Source organism: Centroberyx affinis, unplaced genomic scaffold (genome assembly GCF_046629955.1).
Source record: "Centroberyx affinis isolate AG114_WGS23_722 - 3 ecotype Tasmania unplaced genomic scaffold, CSIRO-AGI_Caff_v1 ptg004364l_1, whole genome shotgun sequence".
Lineage (NCBI taxonomy): Eukaryota > Metazoa > Chordata > Actinopteri > Beryciformes > Berycidae > Centroberyx > Centroberyx affinis.
Window position 1 is genome coordinate 44,168 of NW_027282059.1, and position 27,577 is coordinate 71,744.

The following is a 27,577-nucleotide window of genomic DNA, read 5'->3' on the forward strand; positions in this document are numbered from 1 at the left end:
AATATGAATATATAAATAAACTTGACTAGACTTAATGGTCAGTCAGAGGTGTGTCAGTCGGTTGTACCTCAGCATGAACTGTGATGATGTTGACCAGAGCTTCCTTTAGGTAGTTCCTCACACCTGAGAGAGGAGGAGGGCACAAAGAAAATCAACATACAGGTATACTAGGATGATGGATGGCTAAAGGATAATTCCAACTAGAAAATGAGAAATGGTATTTCTTTATTGCTAACAATTAAGTGTCAGTGTAATACTTTATACTGTGCTATGAGGAGTAGCTGATGAGTAGTAGATGATGATGTGCTGCTTGGCAGTTTAAAATGTAGGTACCATTTAGTTAACTGTAAAAAGAGAGTAATAACAAGAGACAACAAAAGACTAGTGAAAGCGGATTTCTTGACTTCTAAGGCCTTGAGCACCCACACACACACATATATCAAGCGCACACATACGCTTCCACACAAGAAAATGCAACAAGTGAAAGTACCATATCCTGGAATTGTGGTTTAGCAATCCAAAATGTTCCTCTTTCTTGCAGCCCAAATAGAGGCAAACACACAAACACACACACACACAGACACAAACCAGAGTTAGGCCATATTTTCGTTCAATACTCCCTTTTGAGGCCTTGTAATAACCTGCTGCCCATTTGAAAATTTACTCAATACACAAACACAAGTGCGTCGCCTCACATCCTGTGCTAAGGTAAACCACATATACACATTTAAGTTTCACCTGGGCTTTAGAGCACATCTGGTGAGCGAACACACACACACACAAACACACACAAAGAACCTTTAGTACAATCAGCCCCACACACCCACAACACATTAAGAAAACAAAGCACAGAAAGGTCATGAGAATCTTGGAGAGACCTGTAGAATCATACTGTATGTGAAAGCCTGAATGAGCTCATCTCAGTTGCAGTTACAGTAAGTCACCAAAGAGAAGTACTGTACACATGACACATATGAACCACAACATCACTGATCAGACCATAGAGACATATAGTGCCCTCCGGAGTTCACATCACTGTTATGCTTCTGATGTTACTGGGGTCAGTCAGTGGTTAGTGTGGGTAATTTCCCTGTGTCTTCCGTCCCTCTTCTCAGCCTGTTTCTCAATGTGTCTAGGGTGAAACACACCATCTAAACACATCTACACATACCAGTTCACAGACCAAGAGTGACTTACCCAGCGCTCTTTTACAGGCTTGCATGTGTGTGTCCTGCGATGAGGCTCTAATGTACCTGTAGGTGTTTGGCAGTCCTTCCAGTCAAAGTATCCAGCGTAGATGCCGGGTTCCAAAGAGCCCGCGATAGGGTCAGCCCATCTCTCGATGTAGGCGTCAAATAGTTTTCCATCCAGATCCCGCACAGCCTCCGCACTCACCTGGCCACAGAACCACAGATATTGTCGTATGCTAGTCCCACTTTTAAGTGCATATTCTGATTGTAACATTCACTTACTGCTGCGGTATTGCTTCACTGCATAGAGTAATTGTTTGAAAACATCATTTAGAAAGAAAAAGGCAGTATTAATAGAGAACAAATGTATGGTAGAAGCATTATGGGGGACTCCTACAATGGCTACCACTGTCTGGTGAGTTTATTTGCAGAATGAAAAATATCGTAGTGGAAGGCTGATTAGGATTGTCGTTAGTTGTATCTAGAGAATATCTAGAGAAACTACTGTAGCCCACAGATGATATCTTGCTTCAAAGCATTCACTTGACAGAGTAATCACAAAAAGTTGATCTATCAAAAAATAACGTTCACCTGTTTACTGGAAGAGCGACCAAACACTCTTTCTTTGCTTTGTGATTCAGCCATTAGTCATTCTGTGTGTGTGTGTGTGTGTGTGTGTGTGTGTGTGTCTGAGTGTGTGGAGAAGAGAAAGGAGTGGAAATGTGGAACTGAGCTTCCAAGACCATGACCTTTGCTCTTTTAAAAGAAAGAGTCATATCTTTGCTTAGAAGACCAAGGGACCTTCAGCATCCCTGCTCGCTTTGTCTTTGGTGAGTAATACTCATCTCAACAAAGTAACACACTTCTCACAAACAGTATGAGCAACAAGACACAGAGTGAAGTATTCTTGCCCGCATCTGAAGTGATTACAGTCATTATAAAAGCATAACTACAAAATTGTAAAAGGGTTGGTAGACATTGGAGTAGTGTGCATGTTGTTAGATAATGCTACTGAGTGCTTCACTAACCCGCGTTATCTTCTCTGTCCCCGTGAAGCCGCGTTTCTCAAAGTGATCGGCCAGGTTGAGGAAGGTGTGTTTCTCCAGGTATTGGCAGTTACTGAGGATGATCAGCAGACGCTGCTCCTACACACACACACACACACACACACACACACACACACACACACACACACACACACACACACACACACACACACACACACACACACACACACACACACACACACACACACACACACACACACACACACACACACACACACACACACACACACACACACACACACACACGGATTCAGACATAAGCATACAAACATTGACAAAAGCACACACCCAAGGAGAAAACTACGCCATCTCATTGGATTTGACCATAGGATGATTATATTTTGACACCCACAAATTATTTCATCAGTGACAAAAATTTCTCTGTTTTATCTTACAATATGGACACACTAGGTGTAACCGAGACTATAGACCTATAGACAACATTAGAGACTTCCATGGGCTCTGTCAATACGCTGATATAAACCAATGCCTATGTGGTAATGACAGTCTGGCATGGTCCTGTATCATGTGTGCTGATTTCCAGCCTGCCCTCTCACCAAACTGAGGGTACATCATGAGTGGCACTAGTCTGAACTCTGGTCAGCTGCACTCAATAGAGGCTGCCGGTCTCACCCCTGCTGCACATGAGAGGCCAGGGGAAACCCCATCTGCACCCTGCTCCATTTCCCTTTACCAGAAGCACTCTACGCCCTACTCTTCCTCCTCCTCCTCCTCCCCTACGCTTAACCCCCTTCACTCGCATCTCAAACAAGTTACAGGAAATGAGGACGTATCTGCTTCCTGTCCACAACCAGGAAACAGCCTGATACCATTTCGTGGTTTGAATGAGTGAGACACTGTGACACGTGTTTGTCTGTTTGTGTAAGAGAGAAAACCCACGCTCTGTTGACGTTGGCAGTCCACAAATGTGGGATTTCAGGTGAACCAACTCTGAACAGGTTAAAGGAAACAATAAACAAGTGGTTCTGCTTACTGGTGTTGGACTGAAGTCCTCCTGAGCACTGCTAAAACGGTCTGGAGAGCCCAGGTCCGCTGACTTACTGAGCGCACACACAGGAGATAGATAAACATTAATACAGAGTCACACATACTGTAATCAAGGACATAAATTTACACACAAAGAAATGCACACACATCCAGACACTTACTGAGATGTGTCAACGTCTCCATCTGTCTTGGTGCTCAGCTGCTCCAAGCAGTTGATGAAAACCTGAATTGGACACATGGGCATGCTGGTCAGGTATGTGGGAAACACCTCATGTATATAGTAGATATATAATAGACTTGGGCACAATGACACAAGGTGCTCCAGTAGCGCTGTTATCGGCTTATATAGCAGGTATAGTGGTGCACAGCAATCTGTCTTAAACTATGTATTGAGACCTAAAATTGCGGGTTCCCACATTGTAACATAACAATAGAATAGAACAGAATAGAATAGAATTTATGTGTCACTCCCATGACAATAAATAAACAAGTTACAAACTGTTTTTAACACAGTTAAAGGTAAGGTAAGGTAAGGTAAATACAAATGGAAAAGGACACATACAACAACACGATAATAAAAAAAAAAGTATAGTGGGCAAACATTTAACATGTTTCATGTGTTTGAGCCCCTGACCAAGAGACACGGTCGTGTGCTTTTAGTTTTTTCAGGATTTCAGGATTATATCCAATGAGAGAATTACTGTTTTCCTGATTGTTTGGTATGCTTCTGACCACATACTTAAACCTAATTTCCCATTTGGGTCGCAGGCTGAAAATGTGGTGGAGTATACCTTCAAGATGGCCACACAGAGCTCTGACGCCTGGTCCTGGGCCTGTTCCAGCTGGAGCACCTGGAGAAAACACAATGTAACACAAAATAACACATCAGAGAAATCCCAATTTCCCCTCAGGGATCAATAAAGTTCATCCCACTGATGACACCAGAGTGTGATTACATTGTACTTTTGTGCTTTGTGTGAATACAATTTGATGAGACAATTGTATGTCTGTTGCATGCAATTATCTTACGCTGATCTCTCCTGGTCTGGTTTCCAGGGGCTCTTTGAGCGACTGCAGCATCTGGACCATGCACTGTTCAAACTGGGAAGGCTGGACAAAACACCACCACCAGAAATGGATAACACAGATTATAAAAGCAGCCCAGCTCCACAATATAAACCACAACTTTTCACTATGTTATGTTGCAAGATCAGTGATCCCTTAAAGCAGGGATGCAAACATGAGGGGTCAGAAAAGGTGACAAAAGGTCTCTGGTATGCTCCTGCAGAGAGAAAATTTAGAACAATTAAGTGTTTAAAAGCCTATTTCTCATAATTTGGAAAATGAGAATATATCAAAAACTAACTTTTTAGGTCAAGTTAGGCTGGGGACACACTAGAGGATTAAACCATTTTGTCCATCCCAACAATCGGGAGGGGAAACCTTGATCTGAGACTTGGTCAGGACTGATTGTCCGCCCAAAATATGTGATAGTGTGAGGGGATTACAGATTCAATCTTAACCACTCTGACTGCCCTGATCATATCAAACATGTTGGATATTTACGATTGACTTCTGACGGATCCTGAAGTGTGTGAGGGTCACAGATTTGTTCCAAGAGTGGAGACGGCCAATAGCCAATTAGAGCCAAATTTACAGGCAGAAAGAAGAGTTAAATTAAAAAGTTATAGTAATGCTAATAACTCCAACCACGGATTTACCCAAATTCTTTTTTGGTGGGTTCTCATGAGATTAGAGTCCGTGGCATCAGTGACATAGGAGACAGCAGGATAATCTCAGTTTTATCATTAAGTGTGTGGTCCCCCATCCTTGCCTAATCGTCTAGTGTGATTATTTTCATGACTCGGAGACAAAAACAATAAAGGAAAAAAAAATACTCGTACAAGTCTGTCATTATGTGTGTGACACGATGCCTTTTCAAAATTAGTTACAACTTTAAAAGTCTTCTAGTCTGTTCCCAGCCATAATGCCACTTTAAAGTCAATCTAAGCGTAACTTAGTTCATCACAGGATGAAGAGTTAAAAACGAATGGGAATGAACAGAGGTAAAAAAAAATTGATCAAGTGCTGTTGAATCCGTTTCCTCAAACATAAGATACAATTTGTAAACGCCTGCATCCCTCCATCCCCCCCCAGGTATCCTTGATTCCAATCGGATACTAATCGTTAATTCCCTAGTAGCTGTGATGGTCACTACAGAATCAATGAAAGAAGTGACATAAAGAATAATGAATAGAATAGAATACAAAATAATGGTGTGGAAAGACAGAGTGAGAGAAAAAGGGGAAAAACCACACACTTTCAGTCTGGCAGCGGGAAACCACTCAATGAGCCGACATCTAGTTGGTAAAATCAGTCTATCTGCCAACATCCAGTTGGTAAAAACGATGATTGTGATTCTGAAAAAAAACATTTGACTCATCTTTCCCTGACTCATCAGTTGGTTGAATAACAACCGCCTCTCTGAATTTATATGATCAATTTCAAGGGAACCCGGGATCAAAATGGCAAATATGGTAAAAAGATGACAAGTTTGCATCCTTGTTAATGAGGTATTTCAGAGTGGTGGAATAAATTCCATTTATGGCACATAGAGCTCCATATCAGTCCTTGTTTTCACCTTTACACAAATTGTGGAAAAGGAGACCATGATCACATTTTTTTCAGTGTCCAGTGTCACATTCTTTAAGAAGAAGAGCTTGTTTACCATTATTGACACAAGAGTCTGAAAAATAGCCTGAATATGAAGGGTAAAAGGCAGCTAATATCGGACGCTGATTGTTCATGAATTCACATAGAGGTATGGAAAACGGTTAAGCCATGTAAAATACCGATAGCAGTTTAAGTCTACGTGTGACCTTTATGGCATAGCTGAAAATCATCATGAAATAAGCAGTGCTGCTTCATGTGGTAATATGACCTTACCAGGCTGGTGATTCCCTCATTATCTACAACCCAGTCCTCCTTCTCAGCAAGTCTCTTGACATCTGAGTGAGGAGAAACACACATATGAATCAAAAGGGCAATTACTTGAAACCTTGGTAAAATTTACTAGACTATACATCTGAACTCAAGGACTAAAAAAAGTCTTCCCATCTATGATCATATTAATACGGGGTCATTGTGAGTAAAAATTATAAATAGAATTGAGAGTTTCTGAGGGACAACCACAATATGAATTAAAGTCAAGGTCTTACTCCTGAAACCACACTTAACTTGGTTTTATAGTAACAGCTAAGTGAGAACCAGGCACCCTTGTCAAAATGACCAACCATGTCTAACCACAATTGAAACCTAGCACTTCTGGTTTTACTGTCAAAACACTTTCTCTATAACTAACCTGGATGTTGCATCAGCTAAAGATAACAGTTGGGGGACAGCGCATACACACACACACACACACACACACACACACACCTACAAACAGACAGGCAAGGTACAGCGCGTGCAAGTTTAAGGAGGTCCACGCGGATTACCATCACATGACCAGCCCAGCACAAAACTATGAACATCGTTGACTGTTAACAAATCCACCAGGCAGTCTATGGAGGAATGCGGCATAAATAGGCACGTGTCCAGCCTGTCTGTCTTGCATTTGTGAAAAGCTCATAAAATTAGGATTATTATAGATCCCCTGTGTTGGCAAGCATCCATCTTACATCAATCATCCCACCATGTTATATCCTAATCTATCAGTCACTGCTCCTCTTCCCTAAGCCCCCCTCACCTTCTGTAGTGTGGAGCAGGGTCACCATGAGGCAGTGCACTCTCAAGTCCAGCAGCAGATCCTGGATGACCTGCAGCAGATCATTAGGGATCTCTAAGGTGGACAAAGCATCATGGCAACCCCTGGAAGGGAGACGGAGGGAGAGGGCGAGCGAGATCGAGGTTAGAAAACGTATGGCAGACATGGAGGCAACAGCTCTTGCATGTATCCATTTCAAAATTGCACACGTTAAATGAAACACACAGATTCAAATAATCAATGAGAGTACCTGACAATGTGTATGACTTGTGTGAGCCAGGGTCCGGTGAGCTCCGTCTTATTCTCCCAGCCCGCGTAGAGACTCATCTCCACCGGGGGCAAGGTAGTGGGGAGGAGAGCCCCCCGCACAAGCTTCACTAGCCGATGGGTCAACTCCTCGATCATTTTCTACAGCCACACACATACACATGCACACACACACAGGATTAGGTTGCATTCATTTTTAAAAAATAACAGTGGTGAGTAAAAACCTCAAAATATCTTATGTGTGTAAATGACATGATCACAATACATACTTTAAAGTCATTCTGTCTCTGTCTGGCATTCTTCTTGGATTTTTCCACCTGGCCCGATTTTTCTCCGGTCTGCAGAAAAAAACAACATAAACATAAAGAAAGACTAATGAAGGTGTACCATATACAAGTAGTAGATTACATTATATTTCACGAACAGTGAGCATACAGTCTTCACAAATTCCAGCCCTCATACAGTCATATAATCTCTGTGCCACTCCATATCATCTGAAAACCAGTGAAACTTGTTATCCCCCACAGATGATGCAGGGAACGCTTGGGCCAATCAGAAACAAGATGCATCATTCCTCCAAGTTTCAGCAAAATTAGACCAATGGTGTAGCAGTTATGGGCTTTCAAATTTCAAACGCTAGAACATAGTGTGAAGATACATCACTCCTCCAAGTTTTGTCAAAAACTTATAGACCAAAAATAATTTTGTTGTTCAAGTGTTCATGACTCTCCCATTGCATCCCATTGCTCTCTTCTGGATCTCAATATAAAGGCTGCCACTGAAGATGCCTCACTAAGTATTCTGCCTCAGTATTTACCTCACTAAAGAGGCTTCCATTAACGTAGGAGATCCAAAGCTTCCAGAAGTTGGGCAGTTGACCAATCACCACATCTGACAGCTTCTCCACAAACTGCACCTGCTGGGGGGTCTCAAAGCGCCAGGCTGGAATAAACACATACGTGCATCCACACACACAGACGCGAACACACACACACACACACACACACACACACACACACACACACACACACACACACACACACACACACACACACACACACACACACACACACACACACACACACACACACACACACACACACACACACACACACACACACACACACACACACACACGCACATTACACAAACCCACTGAGAAACAAAAATCTAAGGTCACTCATCTAAGGTGTACTGAATTGACTTTAAAAATCCACCTGTTAACACTGAAGTGCTGTGGTAGCACAGTGTTGTTGTAACTAAGAATCGCTGAACAAAATATTTAACTTCCTGATATGTGGATGTACAGTGCACCAGACTAAAGTTGGTTGATACTTGTGTGACTTCTACTGTACTGCATGGTGTACAAATGCACACTGTGTTTCCCTTATGCAGCGCTCTTAGGGATCTGCACCGCCTAAACAGTGGAAACCATAATTACGTCACACACAAACAATGGAACGAACGCAAAAACAAATGCACAGACAGCCCAGTGCTTGGGAGGAGCACCTAAAAAAATGCCACTGTTGTGAATGGTTATCGGTATTTAATACAGTACTAGAGAGAGAGAATTATAATGCGCAGAACAGTGTTATAGTGATACATACTGCTGGGGCGTGGCGTACGCAGGCTGCCCCCTCTCTTCAAAGATGCAGTGTGGCTGAGCCTGCTGAGGGCCAACGGACGGGTATCCCCCTCCAGGTCCAGAGCTATGGCTCCAACACCCACTGAGAGACATAAAGAAAGAGAGAGAGAGAAAGAGAAAGAGAGAGAAGGGGGGGGCGGGAAAAGGGAGAAATGAGAAATGAACTCACAAGAAAAAGAAACACATACTTCAGATATCAAATAATCAAATAAACCATTTTCATAATTCCACATTCCTCAATAAGCTCAGCAGGCTTTCACACCAAACAATCCTCCCTTGCCCCTCTCGTCCTTTCTTTATTTGTCTTTTGATCCATCTCTCCCCTGGCCAACAGCTGAGAGAATGTCCCGTTGTTTCCAGGGTGAGGGGAGAGAGCTGTGAGGTTTGTGAGGGCCAGGGGTGATCTGGGTTTACATCGGCCAAACTGGGCTCAGTAATGTCTAATCCTGGTCTGATTATTAGCCAGGCAGCCAGGTTCCACTAGATGGCGATATGGAGCTGCGTTGCAGTGACAAATGTCCAAGTCCTAATGCAACCTCACACCCCTATCCTGATCCTTCTCGGCTAGTGAGATAACTTTGGGGTAGAAGATTTGGAGAGTTAGCAGAAGGGGTGAGAGCAATCTCAAGTGAAAGTGAAACAATGTAGTGTTGAGAGGGAATCAAACTTTTACTACACTGAAAATGAAACTTAAGTGCAGTTTGTAGGCTGTACACGCACGCCTACACAGCGTTTTTGTAAAAGGGAGAAGGATGAGCCACATTTCCAAAACATGTGTCTCACACACAGAGAGAGTGTACTGGTGAGTCACAAACTGCATGGGTGTGTGTTGAGAAATCCCCAAGCAGAAAAGCAAATGCTGAGTGGTCAAGCTGGCTGTGCACACAACACACTAATCCTGTCTCCAAATGTAAGGAAATTCTAAATTGAGTCAGATTAACCTGTAAGCAGCCTCTCAGAGCTCAGAAGAGCAGAGCTCTCCCACAGCACGGATACAGGCGCAGACGCTGACACACACACACACACACACACACACACACACAGTCCATATAGAGCGGTACAGTCTCATTCTTAGAGATGTTTTCCTCTCTTTTTATAGGGATGAGAGCTGCTGTTGATCCAGGTGTCGGGTGAACCCTTGGCGTCCTCAGAATGAGCAACTGTGTGTGTGTGTGTGTACAGTATGGGTTTGAGTGTGCAGGCCTGTAAGACTTCTTTATGTGCTCCAAGTATTCATTATGCTTTGTTGTTTGTAGCTGGTTTGAAGTTGAAGTTTGAAGTTAAAATATATGAACTTCTTTGTGTGTGTGTGTGTGTGTGTGTGTGTGTGTGTGTGTGTGTGTGTTGAAGACTGTGTGTGTGTGTGTGTGTGTGTCAGCTCTGCTCACTTCCTCCTTTGGTCTGACGCTTCTTTGCAGGTCGGACGACTTCCTGTTCCCCAAGGGGTCAGCAACCCAGACCACACACGCCTGCTTTCTGTCTAAACACACACACATATACATGCGTATGCACGCACATGCACACATACACACGCATACACACACAGCTAACGTTCTCCCATTCAAATATAGTGACTCCACACATAATTATGCTGTATCATTCTCATGCTATAGACTATAATTTCTAACACTGATACACACACACACGCATACATCTGATTAATATGCTAATTTAAGAGTAATAATTACCAGAGTGGTACCCACTGAGCTTCAAATCACAACCGCATGTTGTCCAATGCAATGTATGAACACTGGAATCCCTCTAATTGTTCACTGACAAAGCTATTTTCCTACAGACAAAATTTGCTTCTAATTGTATTGACATTGGCAGAGGAAGCATTGTTCAGGAAATAAGAGTACCACAGTTTATAATTGAATTGGGCAGAGTCAGATTGCAATACCAGAGCACGATGGGAGTGTTTAGACATACGGAAGCAACTTGCACTGCTATGCTACCTCACAAGAAAACTGAGATTCAGGCTTTTGTTCAAACAAAGATGGATGGGTCTATTTCACGTTTAAGGCAATTTAGAGGGTAATTAACAGAATCATAGCTACGCCAGAATGGCCTCTAACCTCATATTCTGGACCGGAACACAGCATACACAACATGAAAGAGAAAATTACATCAGTTATGGCAGACATGGCCGGCCCATCAAAGAGCAATTATCCCTGCCACGTGTGATGCTGACAATAGCAGAGAAAAGTGGCTTATGAATGGACTGTGCTGGTAAACGTGATATAAGGGGGAAGAGGAGACGCCAGCAGAGGGGATGGCTGTGAGGTACCAGAAGGGGGTGTCCTGCTATGAGAGGAGGGGTGTGGGTGGGAGTGGGGGAGTATAGGGGATGTGGTTTTTGATGGTGGCTGTTCAAGGGGCTGCTTGGGTTGAGGGATGTTTTAGGAGGCACTGGTTTCATACTTGGAAGAGAGGTGAGCAGCTGAGAGCGGGGATGGATGGGGGGGGGGGGTCGCGACAAATAGCTACCAGGTGTGTGTGTGGGGAGAGGGTGGGGAGGTGGGGCACTCTGTACAGTACGACAGGAGAGGGGACAGGAGACAGCTGCTGCAGAAAGGAGAGAGAAAGAGACAGAAGGATTGTGAGTTTGTGTGTGCATTCTAGTATATGTGTACGTTGTCTTTATGTATATGTGTCACTGGGTGTGTGTGCGCGCACGTGTCTGCGTGCATGCGCTTTTTTTGCGAACCAGCAATTAGCAAAGAAGTCGCATGCAATTTAAGATTCACTCTAGTGTTGCGTTGCGGTGGAATGCATGTGTGGACAAGAGGGGCCATCCCTGACATGATAATCAAGATGGTATTTAACTATGGAAAGGCAGAGAGCACACCAGCGCCGAGATCCATCAACATGAGCCCCGGAAACCACTGTTACCCTTAGCATTAGACATGTTTATGTTCCAGCTGCACTATGTGAAGCAGCCACCCACTCACAATGCACTCTGTATGTATTTGTGTGCGCCTGTGTGTAAGCGTATGAGTGTGTGTGTGTGTGTGTGTCTCTAAGCATGGCTGCCGAATCGCTGTTCTTCCTGAGCGGACGGTTTCACATCCACATTTTTCTGTTGGCTGATTTAACAGAGAAACAGCTTAATTGGGGTTAATTGTTCCAATCCATCTGTGCAGCCGTGAGTGTGTGTGTGTGTGTGTGTGCGGTAACATGTCAGGCCCTGAAACCCAAATCCAAAGCCAATGCTCCCTCACTTTCATCTTATTCATACATTCATGAAAAAATAAACACGCAGGCCTCAAGCAGAACAGGCAGGGAAGAGGGAAGGGGGGAGGGGGGAGGGGGGATGACAGAAAGGGCTAGAGAGGGAGAGGGGAATATAGGCAGAGTATTGGTATGATGGAGAGGCAGCTGGTTTTCTCTACCCAAAGCCACCTTCAGATTCACATGACATCCACAAGCCTGATTGGAAATGCTAAATAGGGGCTTTTCACTTTGTGTGTAATATTAGTCAGCTCAAATGTGTGCTTGCATGTGTGTGTGTGTGTGTGTTAGTCACCTCTCTGGTCATTGATGAACTCTTCCCTGCAGTTTTGCATCAGCTGCAGGATCCACTTGTGCTGAGCGTAGATGCACTGCCATGCTGGGTCCCCTGGAGCATGCAGGTCAGACAGGTACCTACACATGCGCAAACACACACACACAACATCTTAAGAAATTAAAATCAGACCTCCAGACCTCCACAAACACTTCACCCTCAATCATCCCTCTCCCCAAGTTTATTTCCGGGGCGGCACTCAGTGATCTGTGGGATGTGAGATGAGTCACTCCCTGGGCTGCGGCCTGGCTCTCTCGACTGCCATCCTATGAACCCGCTCATTTGTTCCTCATTAGGTGGCATCCTTCAAAACTTTGAGAAAGACAAACAGGCGCAAACACACACACAAACACGCACACACTTACAGACATACACACCCAAGCGCCCACCCCCCCCACACACACATAAATACACAACACACAGCTCCAACACACAGCTCCCACACTATGTAAAGAGTAAACAGGAGCTGAGTGGGCGTTCAGAGCCATGCCTAATGCAGCAGGATGAAAGATGTTGCCGTGTGGTTGAGAGCTGGTCTCTGTGTTCCTGACAGGTCGGTCTTAACAATAATAAACCGGGCGAGACCACAAGTATGGATGGATAGATGGATGGAGGAAAAAGAGGGGAAGAGAAAGACGGGGAAGAGAAAAAAATAGAAACAGAAACAGAGAGTGAGACAGCAGAACACTGACAGGATTAGTGAACAGCCAGAGGGAAGTGAGAGGCAGAGAGAAAAAAACAAGGAAAGTGGATAGAGGATAAGGTGCAGGTAAATGATGAGACAGACAGACAGTTATGGAAACCAAGGAAGTGCGACGAAAGACTGTACTTCATGTATCAAGACTGCATTCACTGTGTACAAATTGCCTGAAATGTGTAAAGACTGTTTGTGATATGTAAAAACTGTACGCAATGTGTAGACATAGGAGATGTGTGAATGTGTATTTGTAAAGACTGTATGAGATATGTTAGAATTACATGAGACGTGTAAAGACTGTATGACATGTATAAAGACTACATGAGATGTATAACAACTGTGTGAAATGTGCAAAGATTGTATGAGATAGCAGGATTGTATGAGCGATGTGTAAAGAGACCTGATGTATCTCTTCTGGTCGTGCAGTGTTGACGGGGTTTGCAGCAGTTTCTCTAATAGGAGACTCCTCAGTGCTCCAATCCTCGTCTCCACCTCAGCGTACACTACACAGAGCAGGGAAACAGGCAAACACACAGTTATTCACAGTGAGACCACAACTCAGGGATTTTACAAAGCCAAGAGTCTTCACTGCTGAGATAAAGCAATATATTATAGATTAGTTGGGTTAAAAACCCTCAGGGGGATATATGTTTACCTTTTTTGAAGACAGGGACCTCAGTATTGCCAAAAAGAGATTTGGCTTTCTCATAGTCATTGATCACCACATCATAATCTCCCTGAGAGAGAGAAAAGGTAATTTAGTTGATATTGCAATGACTGGATAGTACAGGCAAATTAGTACATGCCAAACACTGTGTTTGTTGTACTTGCACCGTGCATTTAAGCCTCTCTAGCACCACCCTCTGGGTGACAGATATCCAAGTGCCTTGCAACGAATATGCATACAGGATGTATGTAAAAGAAATTTCATTTTGAAGTAACAAAATCAAAATGACAAAGGCACGCCCTTTAGCAATATATGCCAGCTTTATAGAGGCCTAATAATCACCGCTTTTATATGTGAGTTGAGGCAACTAACGGAGTTCCAAAGAAGCCAAATTGTTGGTGCCTGCATTGCTGATGCACATAGCTCAGAAGTTGTTTGAAAGCATTACAAGGAGAATTGAAGCCATTCTGAAGGCAAAGGGTGGCTCTATTCATTACTTGATATTCACACATTTCTACGCATTTCTGTTGTTTTGTATACCCCTTGTGTGTGCGTGTGTGTCTGTGTGACTGTGAGTGTGTGTAGTTGTATTGCACCTTCTGGATATTGCGTTCAATGTAGAGTGGCAGGTTGAAGAGAAACTTGAACCGCTGCAGGACATTGAGTGCGTTGCGTGTGGAGTCAGCTTTGTCCTTCCGCCCCAAGACCTCCTGGAACAGAGTATCTGCAGTATCGCTCGCTCCTACGAGAAAGACAGAGAGAGAAAGAGAGAGAGTGAAAGAGGTGGGAGAAAATGAGAAAGGGAGATACTATAAAAATAAACGTCGATACCACATTTCCCTCTTATTACAGGTCTCTGGTTTTCCTCCTGAACTGTATGCTATCTGACCTAGAGACAGGCGAGCAGGAGTGGAGAGACAGAGCTGCTAAGGAGAGGATGACAGCTATCTCTCACTCAGCCAGCTTGGTGGACCCTTTGCACGCTACACCCTGGCTTCGTGGGTGGCCTCGGATGTGCCGGCAGAAAGAAAAAAAACCCCTACGAAGTTCTTTTAATCAAAAAAAGAACACCCCCTCCATCCCTAAAGGAAAAACAGCGTGAGAGCGAACAGAGGAACATTTCACATTTCTCACTCCCCGCTCTGCGCTCTGACTGACGAGTTGTCATGAGGTTGACATTTGGTGGGGCCATTCTGTGATTGGCTGATTGGGCTATGTGTTTGACGTACGGGCTTTTGGGGTAGGAGGCGAGCAGTGGCCTGGGCCCACTGGGCTGTGGGCCCACATGTCTGGGGCTGCGGGGATGAAAGCTGCGTCCGGCTAGGAGGTTTATTTACTCTAGACTCCGGGAAAAGGACCTGCTTATTGACCCTCCATTAGAGGAGTCACATTATCATGTATGAGATGAGAGGGTGGGGACACAGGATCCGCTGAGGGATCCGCTCTCCAATGGGGGCAAGACCTACAAAGGAGACTGAACATACACTGTGTGTATGTGTTTGGTGTGTGAATGGTGTATGAGTGTGTGTGATAATTGGTAGAGGCTGAAGGTGGGCAGCACAGAGCACCAGACTAATCCTATCCTCATAATCACTTTGTCCATTGCTGAGGGGATACTTTAGAGGAAATGTCCCAATAACTGAACTTCTAAGAGATTAACACATGAGGAGCGTGAATAATAAATGCAGTCTGCCATGCCTTCACTAATACAACATTATGGTTAGAATTTCTGTTGGGGGTGGATTCTAGATGAAAGGATGCTTACTGTTGAGTATGTTTTCTAGACGTTGGGTCATTGATCCCTCCACTCTCTCTGTGCCATCAGACTCCAGCCTCTGGTGGATTGCTGAAACAAAAGTCAGTATAATTCATATTGTGAAGCATTAGGACCGATAACATCCAGTGAAATCCACTGAAATAAAATATGATGAATGATAACTGTAGGCATGAAGGCAGATAAGTAGTGTGGAGACAAAAAAAAAGGTTGGAGAGAATTATTTGAGGGTCTCTGTGTGTTATAAAACAACACTCTGGAGTAACTAATGTGCAATTCCGAAAGTCCAGAACATTTTCAATTTCAGGAACCGAAGGTAAAACAATAAACAGCCCCTACCCCAGTGGTAGATGGGAGATAACCTCCGCGGGTCTCCGCCCACAGATGCTGCTGTTGAACCCTACCCGCCTTGTGCATGTTCCCACGCAACCGAAAACCTGACCCTGTCCTGGTGTACTGGATTGATTCACCTGACGAATGACCTAACAGTTTCAGCACCGTTTTGTGGTCCTGGGACATTTTGAGCCCTTCAACCCGGAGGTAATGCAAATCCAAAATGTTTCATCTGTCTGAGAAATAATATTTGGAAGAGGAGAGCTGGAGGCCTGGATGCCAAAAATTGCTGCTGCTGAGGGGGGAGGAGGGAGGAACTCTCAGACGGCTTGTCCCCATCACTTAGCATGACCAGCTTTACACCAGACTGGGTGAAATTGAAAAAGAAGAAATGAGAGAACGAGAAAGAACAAGAGAGAGAGAGAGAGAGAGAGAGCGAGACAGCGAGAGAGCGAGAGAGCGAGAGAGAGAGAGAGAGAGTGGTGTGGCTACCCATATGAATAAATAAATGGTCTGCAGTAGTGGGGCAGCTGGGTGCTGAGAGGGGCAGTGTGGGTTTATTGACAGAGTAGAGGAGAGGTGGAGGAGGTTTGGGAGAGCTTTTCGTACATTTTTGTGGGGAGCTTCAAATACGCACCAAGCGCATATCTGAAGAATGAAGTGAGGAGAAAGAAACGGTGGGGGGGGGGGATAAAAAGGATGACGATCCTCTCATTTCTCTTCTCTTCACTTTCCTACCTTCCTCCTTCTCCCACATTTGTTCCACTACAAACAATGGCTGTTAGCTGAGCTGGGACAAAGCAGAAGGACTGGGAGGCAAAGAGAAGGGGGAGAGTTCTGTAAATAAATATGTGGGTCCATTCTGACAGACAGAAGCCTCAAGGCAGAGGCCGAGGTATTCCTAAAACACACTGTTCAAACATGCCATTGCCTAATCGGCACGGACACTGCTGGTCCTTTCATGCACCTCTCGCTGCTCATCAACCGGCAGCGTGGTCAGAAAACACGGCCAGATGCAGGTTACTCTGAAAAATGAAGACAAAAGCAACGAGACCTGAGAGTGTATATGGGAGAACATGGGATTGATAGGGCTGAACACACAGGCAGACAAAATCACACATATACAATCTCACACGCACGCATACACACACTGCAGGTCTGCTTCTCGTCTCTACACTCCCCCCTTGCCCTGTTGCCAGCTGTGTGTCCTCTGCGTCTGTCACACACTCTTGCTGAAGGGGCGATGACGTCACAGCTAACCTAAACACTAGGTCAGGGTCCGGATAACACACAGCCAGGACCTGAGGAAGAGCTGCAGCTCCTGCTTCACTTCCTGGAACCGTTGAGGAAAAAAAATGAATAAGAATAAAAATACAGTGTCCCTGGATTCTAAAGCTGGAGATGTTTTGACTCCTGCCGGGGCTGGGAGCTTGGGGAATAGGCCCTGGGAATCTGTCATTTTTGGAACACGGTAGCCGTGCCGCTTCCTGCATCACTGGGAGACTTCCTTTTCACACAACAATAAAAAACCTCAAATTTCAACATTTTAGTGGCAACAGCCCTGGCCTCCCTGACAGACTGTCAGTCATTCAATCAGCCGGAGAAGCCCGGTCCCAGAAGACCCCTAGGAGCATGGCTCAATTTGTCACTGGGCTCCCTGACCAAACAGCCCCTACGACGAACCCCTTCCATCTCTTTCACCAGTCTGCTGTGGCTCACATGGAGAGTTTACAGAACCACTTGTTTCCTGTTAAACCGCCTTTGCCTCTCAACGCCCCACACCCTTCCACCCCCCAGTCACTAGGCCGATTGACCAAGGAGTAAAGACCTCACATCTAGGGTGTCTGACCTGTGACATTGAGACCATGAGTAACTTCAGCAGAGTGAAGTTGCATCTCTTCTGCCTCTTTAGGTCAAAGCCTGTCAGGCAGAGCAGATTACTTTAGATGTCCAGGACCAACACTTATATAGTCTCTAAGAATAGGAGTACTGTTCTGGGTCCAGTTCACCCCTTAAATCATGCCCAAGCTTGTGAGGCCATGCAAGAGCTCCCATTCTTGTTTCCACATTAGCCAAAGGCTGACATTAGCTAACTAAGCCTAACAGCACTGAAATGAACAAGATTTGTGGTTTGCTGCTCCAAAAGTCTAAACTGTGTGCTTAAGCACAGCGGGGAACACAAAGAGAGGTCATTAAAGAAAGAAATTGGATCTTGTTGTGCACACCAGCCCTCTGTTTCTGTTGGAGATGCCTAGCTATACTGGAGATGAAGAGATGGAGACAACCAGTGTGGACAAGAAAGAGAGAAAGAGAGAGAGAACCCCATGGATACTGAAGTCAGAGACCTGCTATTTGCTCTAAACATTTTCTATTCGCCTCATTTCTTTTTCCAGATTTGGCTTGTCTTCCCTCTTGTTTCCACCTGGCCGTCAGCAGTGCGCTCGTATTAATAAAACTTTTGACTTTTATGAGAGCCATTAATAAAATTCTCACATGCAGGCAGAATAGAAAATAAACAGGACAGGAGACTAAAAATGGCTTTTAATGGTGATTGAGAGTTCTGGAAGCACTACAGGCTAAACACCAACTTTTTAACACTGCACATTCTGACCAAGGAGAACACACAAACACCCATCTGCACACATACACACAGTTTTGCTAATTTCCTTTCAATTTTTCGCAGCAATATCTCAGGTGAGGTTCATTTGTAATGACTCACAACAACACAGACCTGCCAAACGCAGAGAGACAAAGAAAGGATTCACAGTTTCTGAGACAGCTGTGCTAACTAGGCCTGGCAGTGAGCAATTGCAGAGCCGTCTAGAGCTGGCTGGCTAGCAGCATGCCGTCTGGTATGTCGGTTTGGCGGACCATACCTATACAGAATATCTCCACTTGAGCTATCCATTCTGGGCTACCACTTGATTTTTTATGACTCAGAGCCAACGCCTGGCCAAGAATGGATGTTCTAGAGCTGTAATGAGTCAAAATGATCAGAAGACAGGAGAGAAGAAATTAAAGAATGAACTCCCAAGTCTATTGAGTGAAGTAAATCCTACAGTATGTCACACAGATCACAAAGCCTGAGCATGCTCTCCTGGGTCACAGGTCACTTCAGTCCATCCATGGTGCATCGCTTCCTCCATCACTGGGGACTGTACATTTCCCATTCACATGCAGTGGGGCACACAGTAGGCACGCTCAGTCTGAACGTGAGAATGGCTGTGCATTGTTCCCATTGCTCATATTGGGCCTGTTATCAGCACTATCAGTCCTAATACTCTGGCCTGCATTGTGTTGGGCTGCTCCGTTTATTTAGATTCAGGCACTAACAATGAAAACATTGCCTCTCTCCCAACCAGGGCACAAACACACGGAAAGCAATAATAATAATGACGGAGGCAGAAAAGTGTACATATAAATAGTAAGGGGAAGTAACTGAGTGGCCATGAGGGGAGCAGAAAGTAAACAGACAAAAGTATGAATGATGAAGCGAACAATTGATTTGAGCTACCTGGCAGAGCGACAGCAGTCAGTCAGTCTCTGCTACCTTGAAATCTGAAGGTCAGAGAGTGTGTGTGTGTGTGTGTGTGTGTGTGTGTGTGTGTATCCATGCACAATTAAATACATCTGCCCACTCCCAGGCTCTAAAGGGACTGTGCTGCTGTGAATGACAGGTGAGAGCTGATCTAATTTTAATGAAGGTGAATTAGGCGTGTTGAGGTTGGCTGGTGTTACTGTGGTACAAAGCGGACGGTTCTCACACGGCGCCCAAATGAGCCTCTTTAATCAACCACTGCTCAACCGCATGTGGGGAAAAGCACCGCATGAGACACACACACACACTTTCTAAAACTTAAGAGCTCTATTCTGAGCAGAGCTGAAGAGTGATGGTTCGGAAATATGTGTGTTAATTAAAGCCCATTTGCTGAAAACCCAACAGAAGACCAAAAATGTGTTAATCTTTCTCACCTGCCAGAGCATCCTGGGCTTCAAAGAATGTACTGAGGCCTCCTTTCACATAAGCCAGACTACCTTCATTCTTCTTAGTGGCCTGCTTCTTCAGATTACTGGCTGCCATCCGCAAATGCTCAAAACTGGGGAAACAACAAGAAAGACTATGGAATTATATTTGGGATTCACAATACTCATACACAGCAGACACAAGCATGCATGCCTATGCACACAAACACAGCCACGCACACATTTGTGGTCAGTGTGTGTGCATTTGTCTGTGTGTCAGTGTCCTGAGTGAGGTTTCCTCAGCAGGAAGAAACAGTCACCCAGTGAGGTCCAAACAGAGGCCCCTGGCTATGCTGGATCCTGGGGTCTGGGTTACTGGAAGGCTAAGCAGGAGGGAGAGGAAGCCAGGAGAGTCCAAAATAACTTTCCACTGTCCTAACATGACAAGGAACTGGGCTCAGGGCTTTGGGGTCAGCAGGCTGCCTCGTTTACACACCTAACTCCTTCTCTGGCTCACTGTGTTATGGCAGATTAGAAGGGCCAGAATGTGGGGGTGGGGATGGCAATATTTGGAGTGGTTGAGGTCCGTCTTGATGAGGAGCCTACCTGGTGCCTGAGTGGTTTTCTATGAGGTACCAGGTAGCAGAGAAGTTCTCACTGGTGAAGTCTCCACTCATTCCTGGAAATGTCAGCTCCATGTCTTTCTGCGGGATTTTACCTCTGTGAGAGGACAGATACAAAGATGAACACAGATGGAAAGCAGGAAAGCAAGCAGTCCTCCTTGCACAGAAAGAATACTTTTATTAAGTATAAGTATACTCATTACTTGAATAGATGCAAATATACAGAAGCCAAAGGATCAACCAGTTCAGTGCAATTTACAAACTGTAGCAGAGCAAAAATAAAGAACACACAAAATGTATAATTAGCCTAATGACTGGCTGTGAATGAGTAGGTTTTGGCAAAAGAATGCAATTATATCAATTATAAAGGTTGAATATGATGCTGGCATCAGGTTTTCCAGCAGGGGGCAGCGTGCCACCAAGAGGTACAGAGGCTGGGAGGCCCTGGCGTGGGAAGCGCAGTGTGTGACGCCTGGGTGCCCCTGGAGGACCCAGTACTCATTAGAGAGGTTTGATCTCTACTAATGACCCATGGCCTACATAAACCAAACCCCCCACCACCCACTCTGCAGTCACACACACACAAACACAAACCAACACAACACATAGACACATAGTATTATAGCCCATGCAACAGCAAATGGATATACAAGCATGCACTTGGAGACGTACACACACACACACACACACACACACACACACACACACACACACGGATGCAAAATTGTATTTTTGTAGGTAGAGTTGTTGCCATGGCAAAGATGAGGGTATATAACGACATAAACAGAGGGAATGTGCAACTGTCCTCATTATCAAAGATCAGTGTTAATTAACTCTTTAAAAAAAAATACTAGCTTTTGCTGTGTGCTGAGATTCATGTTGAACAAGGAAAACTTTCTTCTTTCATTAAGAAATGTAAAACACATAACATGCATTTATGTGAAGAAATATTGTCAAGGTTGTCAAATATAGTCCTGGACTGGTTTCCTTCATGGGCCTTGTAGTTTCTTCAGCCTAAGCCAGGTGATATCAGCCCAAGTACTGTGAAAGAATGAGAGTAAACTCTATCCCTAATGTAATTCACTCATCTCCATAGCTGGCACACTATCAAGGCCTGCTCCCACATACTGCTTTACTGATAGAAAACACAGAGGCGGACACAGACGTAGCTTTTTACTACTCAAGCGTGCCAAATTCAGTAGTCGTCTCTACGCAAACTCTGACTACCCGATGCAGTCCTACATTATCATTCAAGCGTCACACCTCCAACAGAGTCTATAGCGTGTGTACCAAAATGAGTGGGAACAGATTTGTGACATCATGAGGAAGAGATTCTCTGACCAGAAATCTTCCTCTTCAGTCATCTCTGCTGAATAATTAGCCAGTGACATCACCACACAAAGATGTGCATAACCACTCCAGTTAGAATACACAGTGGATAGAAGCCCATTAACTACTAAACAGCTCCTCCTATTGAATAGCAAGAGGGTTATTTTATTCAAAAAAGCCTTCATACTTCCCTGTAACAAGTCAACACTGACACTGTTAGGTGTGCTGAGGGTGTGTTCATATATGATTGTCAAATAGAACGGTGTAGATTTAGTATGCTGAATGTTTTAGTGCAACCCTGGAAGGCGGGTGAATGGTACAGAGGGCAACAGCCTGCTTACGGGGGTCTAGTCTCTGGCCACGAGCGGTCACTTGCCCCTGGCCCCTCTAAACCAAACAAACACTAAGCCAGAAATGCCAGAACTTGACAACACAAACTATACATTACAGCCTCTACTCTCCCTGCCAGGCGCGTGGGAGGCGGCACCAAACTGCCTGCAATGAAGGAGTATACATGTGTGTCGGTCGCTGCCTTAGTTCTTTCCAAATCCCTTTCTATCGTCTTTCTCTCTGCTTTATACACAATTATTTTGTTTCCACTCCCTATGTGCAGCGGTTAGAGGCTGTTCAGACATCGCTGTGTTGGCATAATATTTCAAATGCCTGCACATGGGGAGAGTTTGTTTCTGTTTAGGGATGTAAACCATGACTCAATGACTAGAGCGCGTGTGTTTACGGCTGTGTGATTGTGTTGAGGGATTTTTGTGTGTGCGTGTGTGTGCGAGTATACATATGTTCTCGTTCCGTACTTGTCTATCTCAATGCCCAGTGGATTGCTTGGTCGCAGGGAGAGGGGGGAGATGCCTTTGTTGCGGTCAGTCCTCATGTCGTAGTAGTTCATCTCATCCACCCACACTGCAGACGGGTCCAGGATACCTGTGGGACAGGGCAGGCATGACATGACATGTCACCGAGCTCTACAACACATCCCAGATGGGCTCATACACGCACGCACACACATGCACATTAAATACACCTAACATCATACAGTACCATAGGAAAGTGGTTGCTGGTTGCAATATTCACTCTTAACTCTTCTTGTCCAGGCTAGTGACTGTACAGTGAATCATGTCTGCCCTGTTAGAACTATGGTGTTGTTGTGTTGTTTTCGCTTGAGTCTTACCAATCTTGTCCGGCTTGAGCAATTTGAATGAGACCGTGGAGGTGCCGTGACCTCCGGACTTGGTGGTGACAATAATCTCTCCCTTGTCGTCTTTGGCAGGACCCACGCGGCACACTATCTTGCTGGCCGACATCCACTCGGCTGTCAACAGGCAGTTATGGCCGCAGATCGACAGACCTGAGAGAGGAGAGAGGGGAAAGGACTGAGAGGGTGAGACAGCAAGGGATATGGACACAGTGACAGGTCAAATAAACAAGCTGTAGCCCAGAAACACAGACAATCTGAGGCTAGAAGTGCTCACTCTGACAGCATTGGCGTCTTTATCGGCAAGTTTAGTCAACCTGTCACCGGGGGTCAAAGTTCAAGTTGGGGTCACGGTGGGTGTGGGTGGCCCTGACCTTCCTTCCTCTCACTCAGCTCCATCAACCTATCCACAGCCTAACGAGTGTCACTTCACTGCTAAGTGGCTCATTACTGACACACTATGCACTCTCTCCCTACATCTGTCGTCCTCTTTTTAGACCCTCTTGAAAACTATTTGGACACCAGAAGACAGACGGGGAAGAGAGAGACGGAGATTACTTTGACATTTCCAGCCAAGGGAATTTAAAAAGCTTCACGTGTGTATAATCAAACATCATAAAAGCCTGTGAGAGTTGATCAACAAATAGCCCATAAAACCGTGAATAATACGCCCATTAGAGCCCATTTCCTGCCTCTGTTCTCTGCTGGCCACTTTGTTTGAATACATACACACACACACACATTTGTGCATATCTAATTGGCTAATTCCAGGCCCTAGGGACATTCATGGTCAGAAATAGACCCATATCATTGGTCAGAACAAGGCTTGCCAAGTATGGAGCAGAGTGTGTGAGTCTTCTGGACTGCATTCTCCCTCTCCACTCACACCAGAGAAATAGGGTAGAAGAGAAATTGGCGAACAAGAGGGAAAATATCGACATAGAAAAAGCAAAGTATGACGCCGAAACACATAATGAGAACAAGACGGAGATCCACGGTCCATCTGTGTGGCTCTTGGACTTTGAAGAAAAACAACTATATTTTCACATTTATGTGTGTGTTGATTAGCTCTTGAATTTCTCAATCTAGGTGTAGTAATCTAAATATTTGTAGGACCTAAACTAAGTGTGTGTGTTACAAAAAGAGCAGGCAGAGCAATTTGCTAAATCTCTCTATTCCAGAAAGAGGTAAACGTTAAATGTCTCAATCTTAGAACAATTTTTTTTTTTTAACTTTTTAACTTCTAAACATTAGGCATTTTCTTCTATGTGTACTATAAATTCCAAAAGGATAACTTTCAAATTGCAAAATGAAATGGTACAATGGACACAATTTAATTTGTCTTGGTGTCAACAGAAGATTTTATGTTTACATTTTATGTTTATTCTTAAAATAAATATTTAGGAATATATTAAGATGCAATTGTTAACTATCTCTTAGGCATATTATCTTTACAAAACGCCATTGGGATAAAAGTGTTTCATCAGTTTGTTGCAATTGTTTCCCTATGACAAATCCAAAATGCTATTTATAAAGGAAGTTATCGGTGGTCAAAAGAAAAAGTAAATTAAAATGAACCCAAAAAAACAAAATAAACAAATATTAACTTAACATGGGCTACCATTCTGCCCGACCGAGGCAGAATGAACATGACAGCAATTAGACTTTTAATTCTTAAAAAGTCTAAAGTTCTTTGTGCATTAGCAAAGCAATTTTTTTTTTTATTATGAAAGCATTTGTATAATGCAGCAAAAACATGTTTTAATTTTTTTTAAACATCCATGTATGCATTACGGCAAGTTCAAATTAAACAGTTAAATATTGTGAAGATATAAAAAAGAAAAATTTAAATATACATATTGAAACTCCAATGCTCAAAAATGTTTGACAAAATTAGTTTTTATCTCGCTAAAGTTTAGATATAAGGTAATTTTTTACTCAACTTATTAGATTCATTAAGGGAAAATTAAAGCGGTGAAAATGTGATGAAATTCTTTTCCTAAAGAGGAAAAATAAGAATCAGGCCTCCTGTCCCCATACATATCATATAAACAAAAACAAACTATAGACCAGCCTATTTTTAAACATGGGCCCACTGTGGTTTGTTGATGGAGAAGCTAATAAAATCAGAGAATATGACTGAAGTTACACAATATCCTAAATACTTGAGCAGAAATTGAATAATAAAAATAAATCAGTGTTTCCTCTATATACACTCAACACCAGCGGCCCTCTACGCCAGCAAAAGCGGTTTCTGGCCAAAGATGTAGGCTAAACAATAGAAAAAATCATCATCTGGAGTTATTTACAGAAAACAATCAAATGTAAATTACATAATAATTTCTCGACATCTCATTATATATCTATATCAATAGATCAATAGATAGAGATACTGTATACATGTATCCAAATAGGCACGTTTTTTAAACAACAACAGGTACTAAAATTGATACAGAAATAAGCCATGTAGCAAACCTAGACTCATACCCAGAATTAACCTCATGCCCGACAGCTACAAAAACAATAAATAAATACAAATTTTAAAAAATCAAGGGGACGCACTTTAAACACAATTATCACACAAGAATGAATGTCTTCAGTCTCTATGAAATTAATTAATGCTGTACTGTAGTTAACAAAACGAATGTCCAAACTCCCAAAAAGTTGCAAAGAAAAAGCTGTGTGCGTGTGGTTGGTTGGTTATAAATTTATTACCAATGAGGTCGGCTGGGCCTGTACCCAGGTTTTCTCCACGGATGGTGACTTTGGTCCAGGCCGGACCCTCGTTGGGGGAGATGCCTGTGACCAGGGGGGGCTGACGGGCACGAGACATGGTGGCCGTAGGCAGGCAGGAACACAAGGTGAATCAGCACCTGTAGCAGGAAAACCACAGGGAGATAGAGGGTACAGAACAGGACAAGGTTATTAACACAGAACTATACACACTGACAGATCAACATAATCAAATGGTTACACAAAGCGCTGATAGTCTATTGTATCTGAAGTTCCTGTGGTAAACTACACTGACAAGGTCTTCAGGGCAGGAAACTAACTTTTATGTCAACAGGCTGGTGAATCCCCCCCCAAAAAAAAATCACCAGCCACTTCCACTACTTCACCAGCCAACTAGATTTTTAGAACTGGACAGGACCACCAAGGTCCTGTTCAGGATGGTCAGTTACCTACCAAAACAGCTGGCTGTGTTAGATGAACTTACCGGCCACTGCAACAATTTTACCAGCATTTGGCTGGCAGCTAGTGTTAATTTCCCACCCTGAAGGCCTCCTAACAATGTATGCATTGCAGTAGTTATCTCTCAGATAATAGGAAAAATAGAGAAGGGAGCCAAGTATGAAGGAGCAGACAGAGAGCAGGGAGGAAAGGAAGAATGTAAACCTCACAGTGAAGGATAAATAAACCTGGCCTCCCCAATCATTCCACATAAGCCCACACAATACAATACAGATCAGCTATGCGTTTACGGTACCAGAGATGGAGCACCCATGAAAATCAGTTCATGTTGGGGCTGAGTAAAGGAAGAGAAGGAACAATTCCAAATGAAAAAATGAAAGGATGTATTTCAGCAGCACAGATGTTTGCTAATAAATTACTGCCAGGTCTTGCTAAGGCTGACCAATCTAGAGTCTCTAAAGCAGCTTGAGCAAGGCTTCCGCCCTTTTGCTACACAGCCAAAACACGTTCTCCACAAACAATGCAGGAGTTCACACGGACCGGACCTGCAACAAGTTCATGGTGGTGACACCACACACCCGTTGCACCATTCTATGATCATTAACTAACAGTAGATGTAGACAGGGGTCCAATGCAACTTTCAAGAGCCAACAGAGGCTTACTATAAAAAGGAAATCAAAACTGAAGAGGCCCAAAATTGACTGGTAGGCTGGCTTATTAGTTAGAGAGACCCTAATGTTACGTTAAGGTTACACGTTCAATCCCTGCAGCAGCCAATGTGGCCATGAACAACCATCTATCGTGTTAAAGTGTCCTGTTCAGCAAGAAACTGAACTCCCACCAGCCCCCTCATTGCTAGTTGCCCTGGATTAGCATGTCATATAAATGATTAAAATGTAAATAATCTTTTACAAACGTCAGTACATATCATAAAGTATGTGCCATAATTTTCTAAATAATGGTTCCCTTGATTATGTTTGAAATTTCAGACAGAATGGCACAACAAAAACACCACAGCAAAAAAGCAGTGGTGGGATACACATGTATTGACCTAGAAACTTCCACAAGGAAGGACCGTTCTCGGCAACTGTTCTGCCACAGGCTCTCCCCTCGCCTTGACATCCAAGAGATGGGGAGATAACTCCAAGGGGATCTACCTTGTGTTGTCTCTGCTGCCCCGTGCTTGTCAGAGGAAATGGAGGGGCTGTGGATCTGACATGGAAAAGATAAGAGGTTAACAGGCCTAAAACAAGCGCCTGGTATGTCCTTCATCAATCCCATATG

General features: G+C 43.9%; 1 protein-coding gene across 2 annotated transcripts in view; it reads right to left on the reverse strand.

Moving 5' to 3' along the window:
• Nucleotides 1–27,577, reverse strand: part of exoc2 (exocyst complex component 2) — a 35,518-nt gene that overhangs the window by 1,808 nt on the left and 6,133 nt on the right. The window contains exons 2-25 of one of the 2 annotated variants that reach the window (XM_071543677.1): nucleotides 25,817–25,974; nucleotides 23,078–23,254; nucleotides 22,704–22,830; nucleotides 20,549–20,662; nucleotides 19,952–20,076; nucleotides 15,638–15,718; nucleotides 14,469–14,614; nucleotides 13,861–13,942; nucleotides 13,606–13,708; nucleotides 12,470–12,588; nucleotides 11,431–11,508; nucleotides 8,906–9,025; nucleotides 8,116–8,240; nucleotides 7,568–7,636; nucleotides 7,282–7,439; nucleotides 7,014–7,135; nucleotides 6,212–6,273; nucleotides 4,295–4,375; nucleotides 4,057–4,116; nucleotides 3,427–3,488; nucleotides 3,252–3,318; nucleotides 2,219–2,335; nucleotides 1,254–1,395; nucleotides 68–123 (exon numbers count right to left, since the gene is read on the reverse strand). In XM_071543677.1, the coding sequence (XP_071399778.1) occupies nucleotides 68–123; nucleotides 1,254–1,395; nucleotides 2,219–2,335; nucleotides 3,252–3,318; nucleotides 3,427–3,488; nucleotides 4,057–4,116; nucleotides 4,295–4,375; nucleotides 6,212–6,273; nucleotides 7,014–7,135; nucleotides 7,282–7,439; nucleotides 7,568–7,636; nucleotides 8,116–8,240; nucleotides 8,906–9,025; nucleotides 11,431–11,508; nucleotides 12,470–12,588; nucleotides 13,606–13,708; nucleotides 13,861–13,942; nucleotides 14,469–14,614; nucleotides 15,638–15,718; nucleotides 19,952–20,076; nucleotides 20,549–20,662; nucleotides 22,704–22,830; nucleotides 23,078–23,254; nucleotides 25,817–25,934 (2,511 nt within the window). In that variant the 5' untranslated portion in view covers nucleotides 25,935–25,974. The remainder of the gene's footprint in view (nucleotides 1–67; nucleotides 124–1,253; nucleotides 1,396–2,218; nucleotides 2,336–3,251; nucleotides 3,319–3,426; nucleotides 3,489–4,056; nucleotides 4,117–4,294; nucleotides 4,376–6,211; nucleotides 6,274–7,013; nucleotides 7,136–7,281; nucleotides 7,440–7,567; nucleotides 7,637–8,115; nucleotides 8,241–8,905; nucleotides 9,026–11,430; nucleotides 11,509–12,469; nucleotides 12,589–13,605; nucleotides 13,709–13,860; nucleotides 13,943–14,468; nucleotides 14,615–15,637; nucleotides 15,719–19,951; nucleotides 20,077–20,548; nucleotides 20,663–22,703; nucleotides 22,831–23,077; nucleotides 23,255–25,816; nucleotides 25,975–27,577) is intronic. The other variant, XM_071543678.1, reaches the window with a different exon arrangement.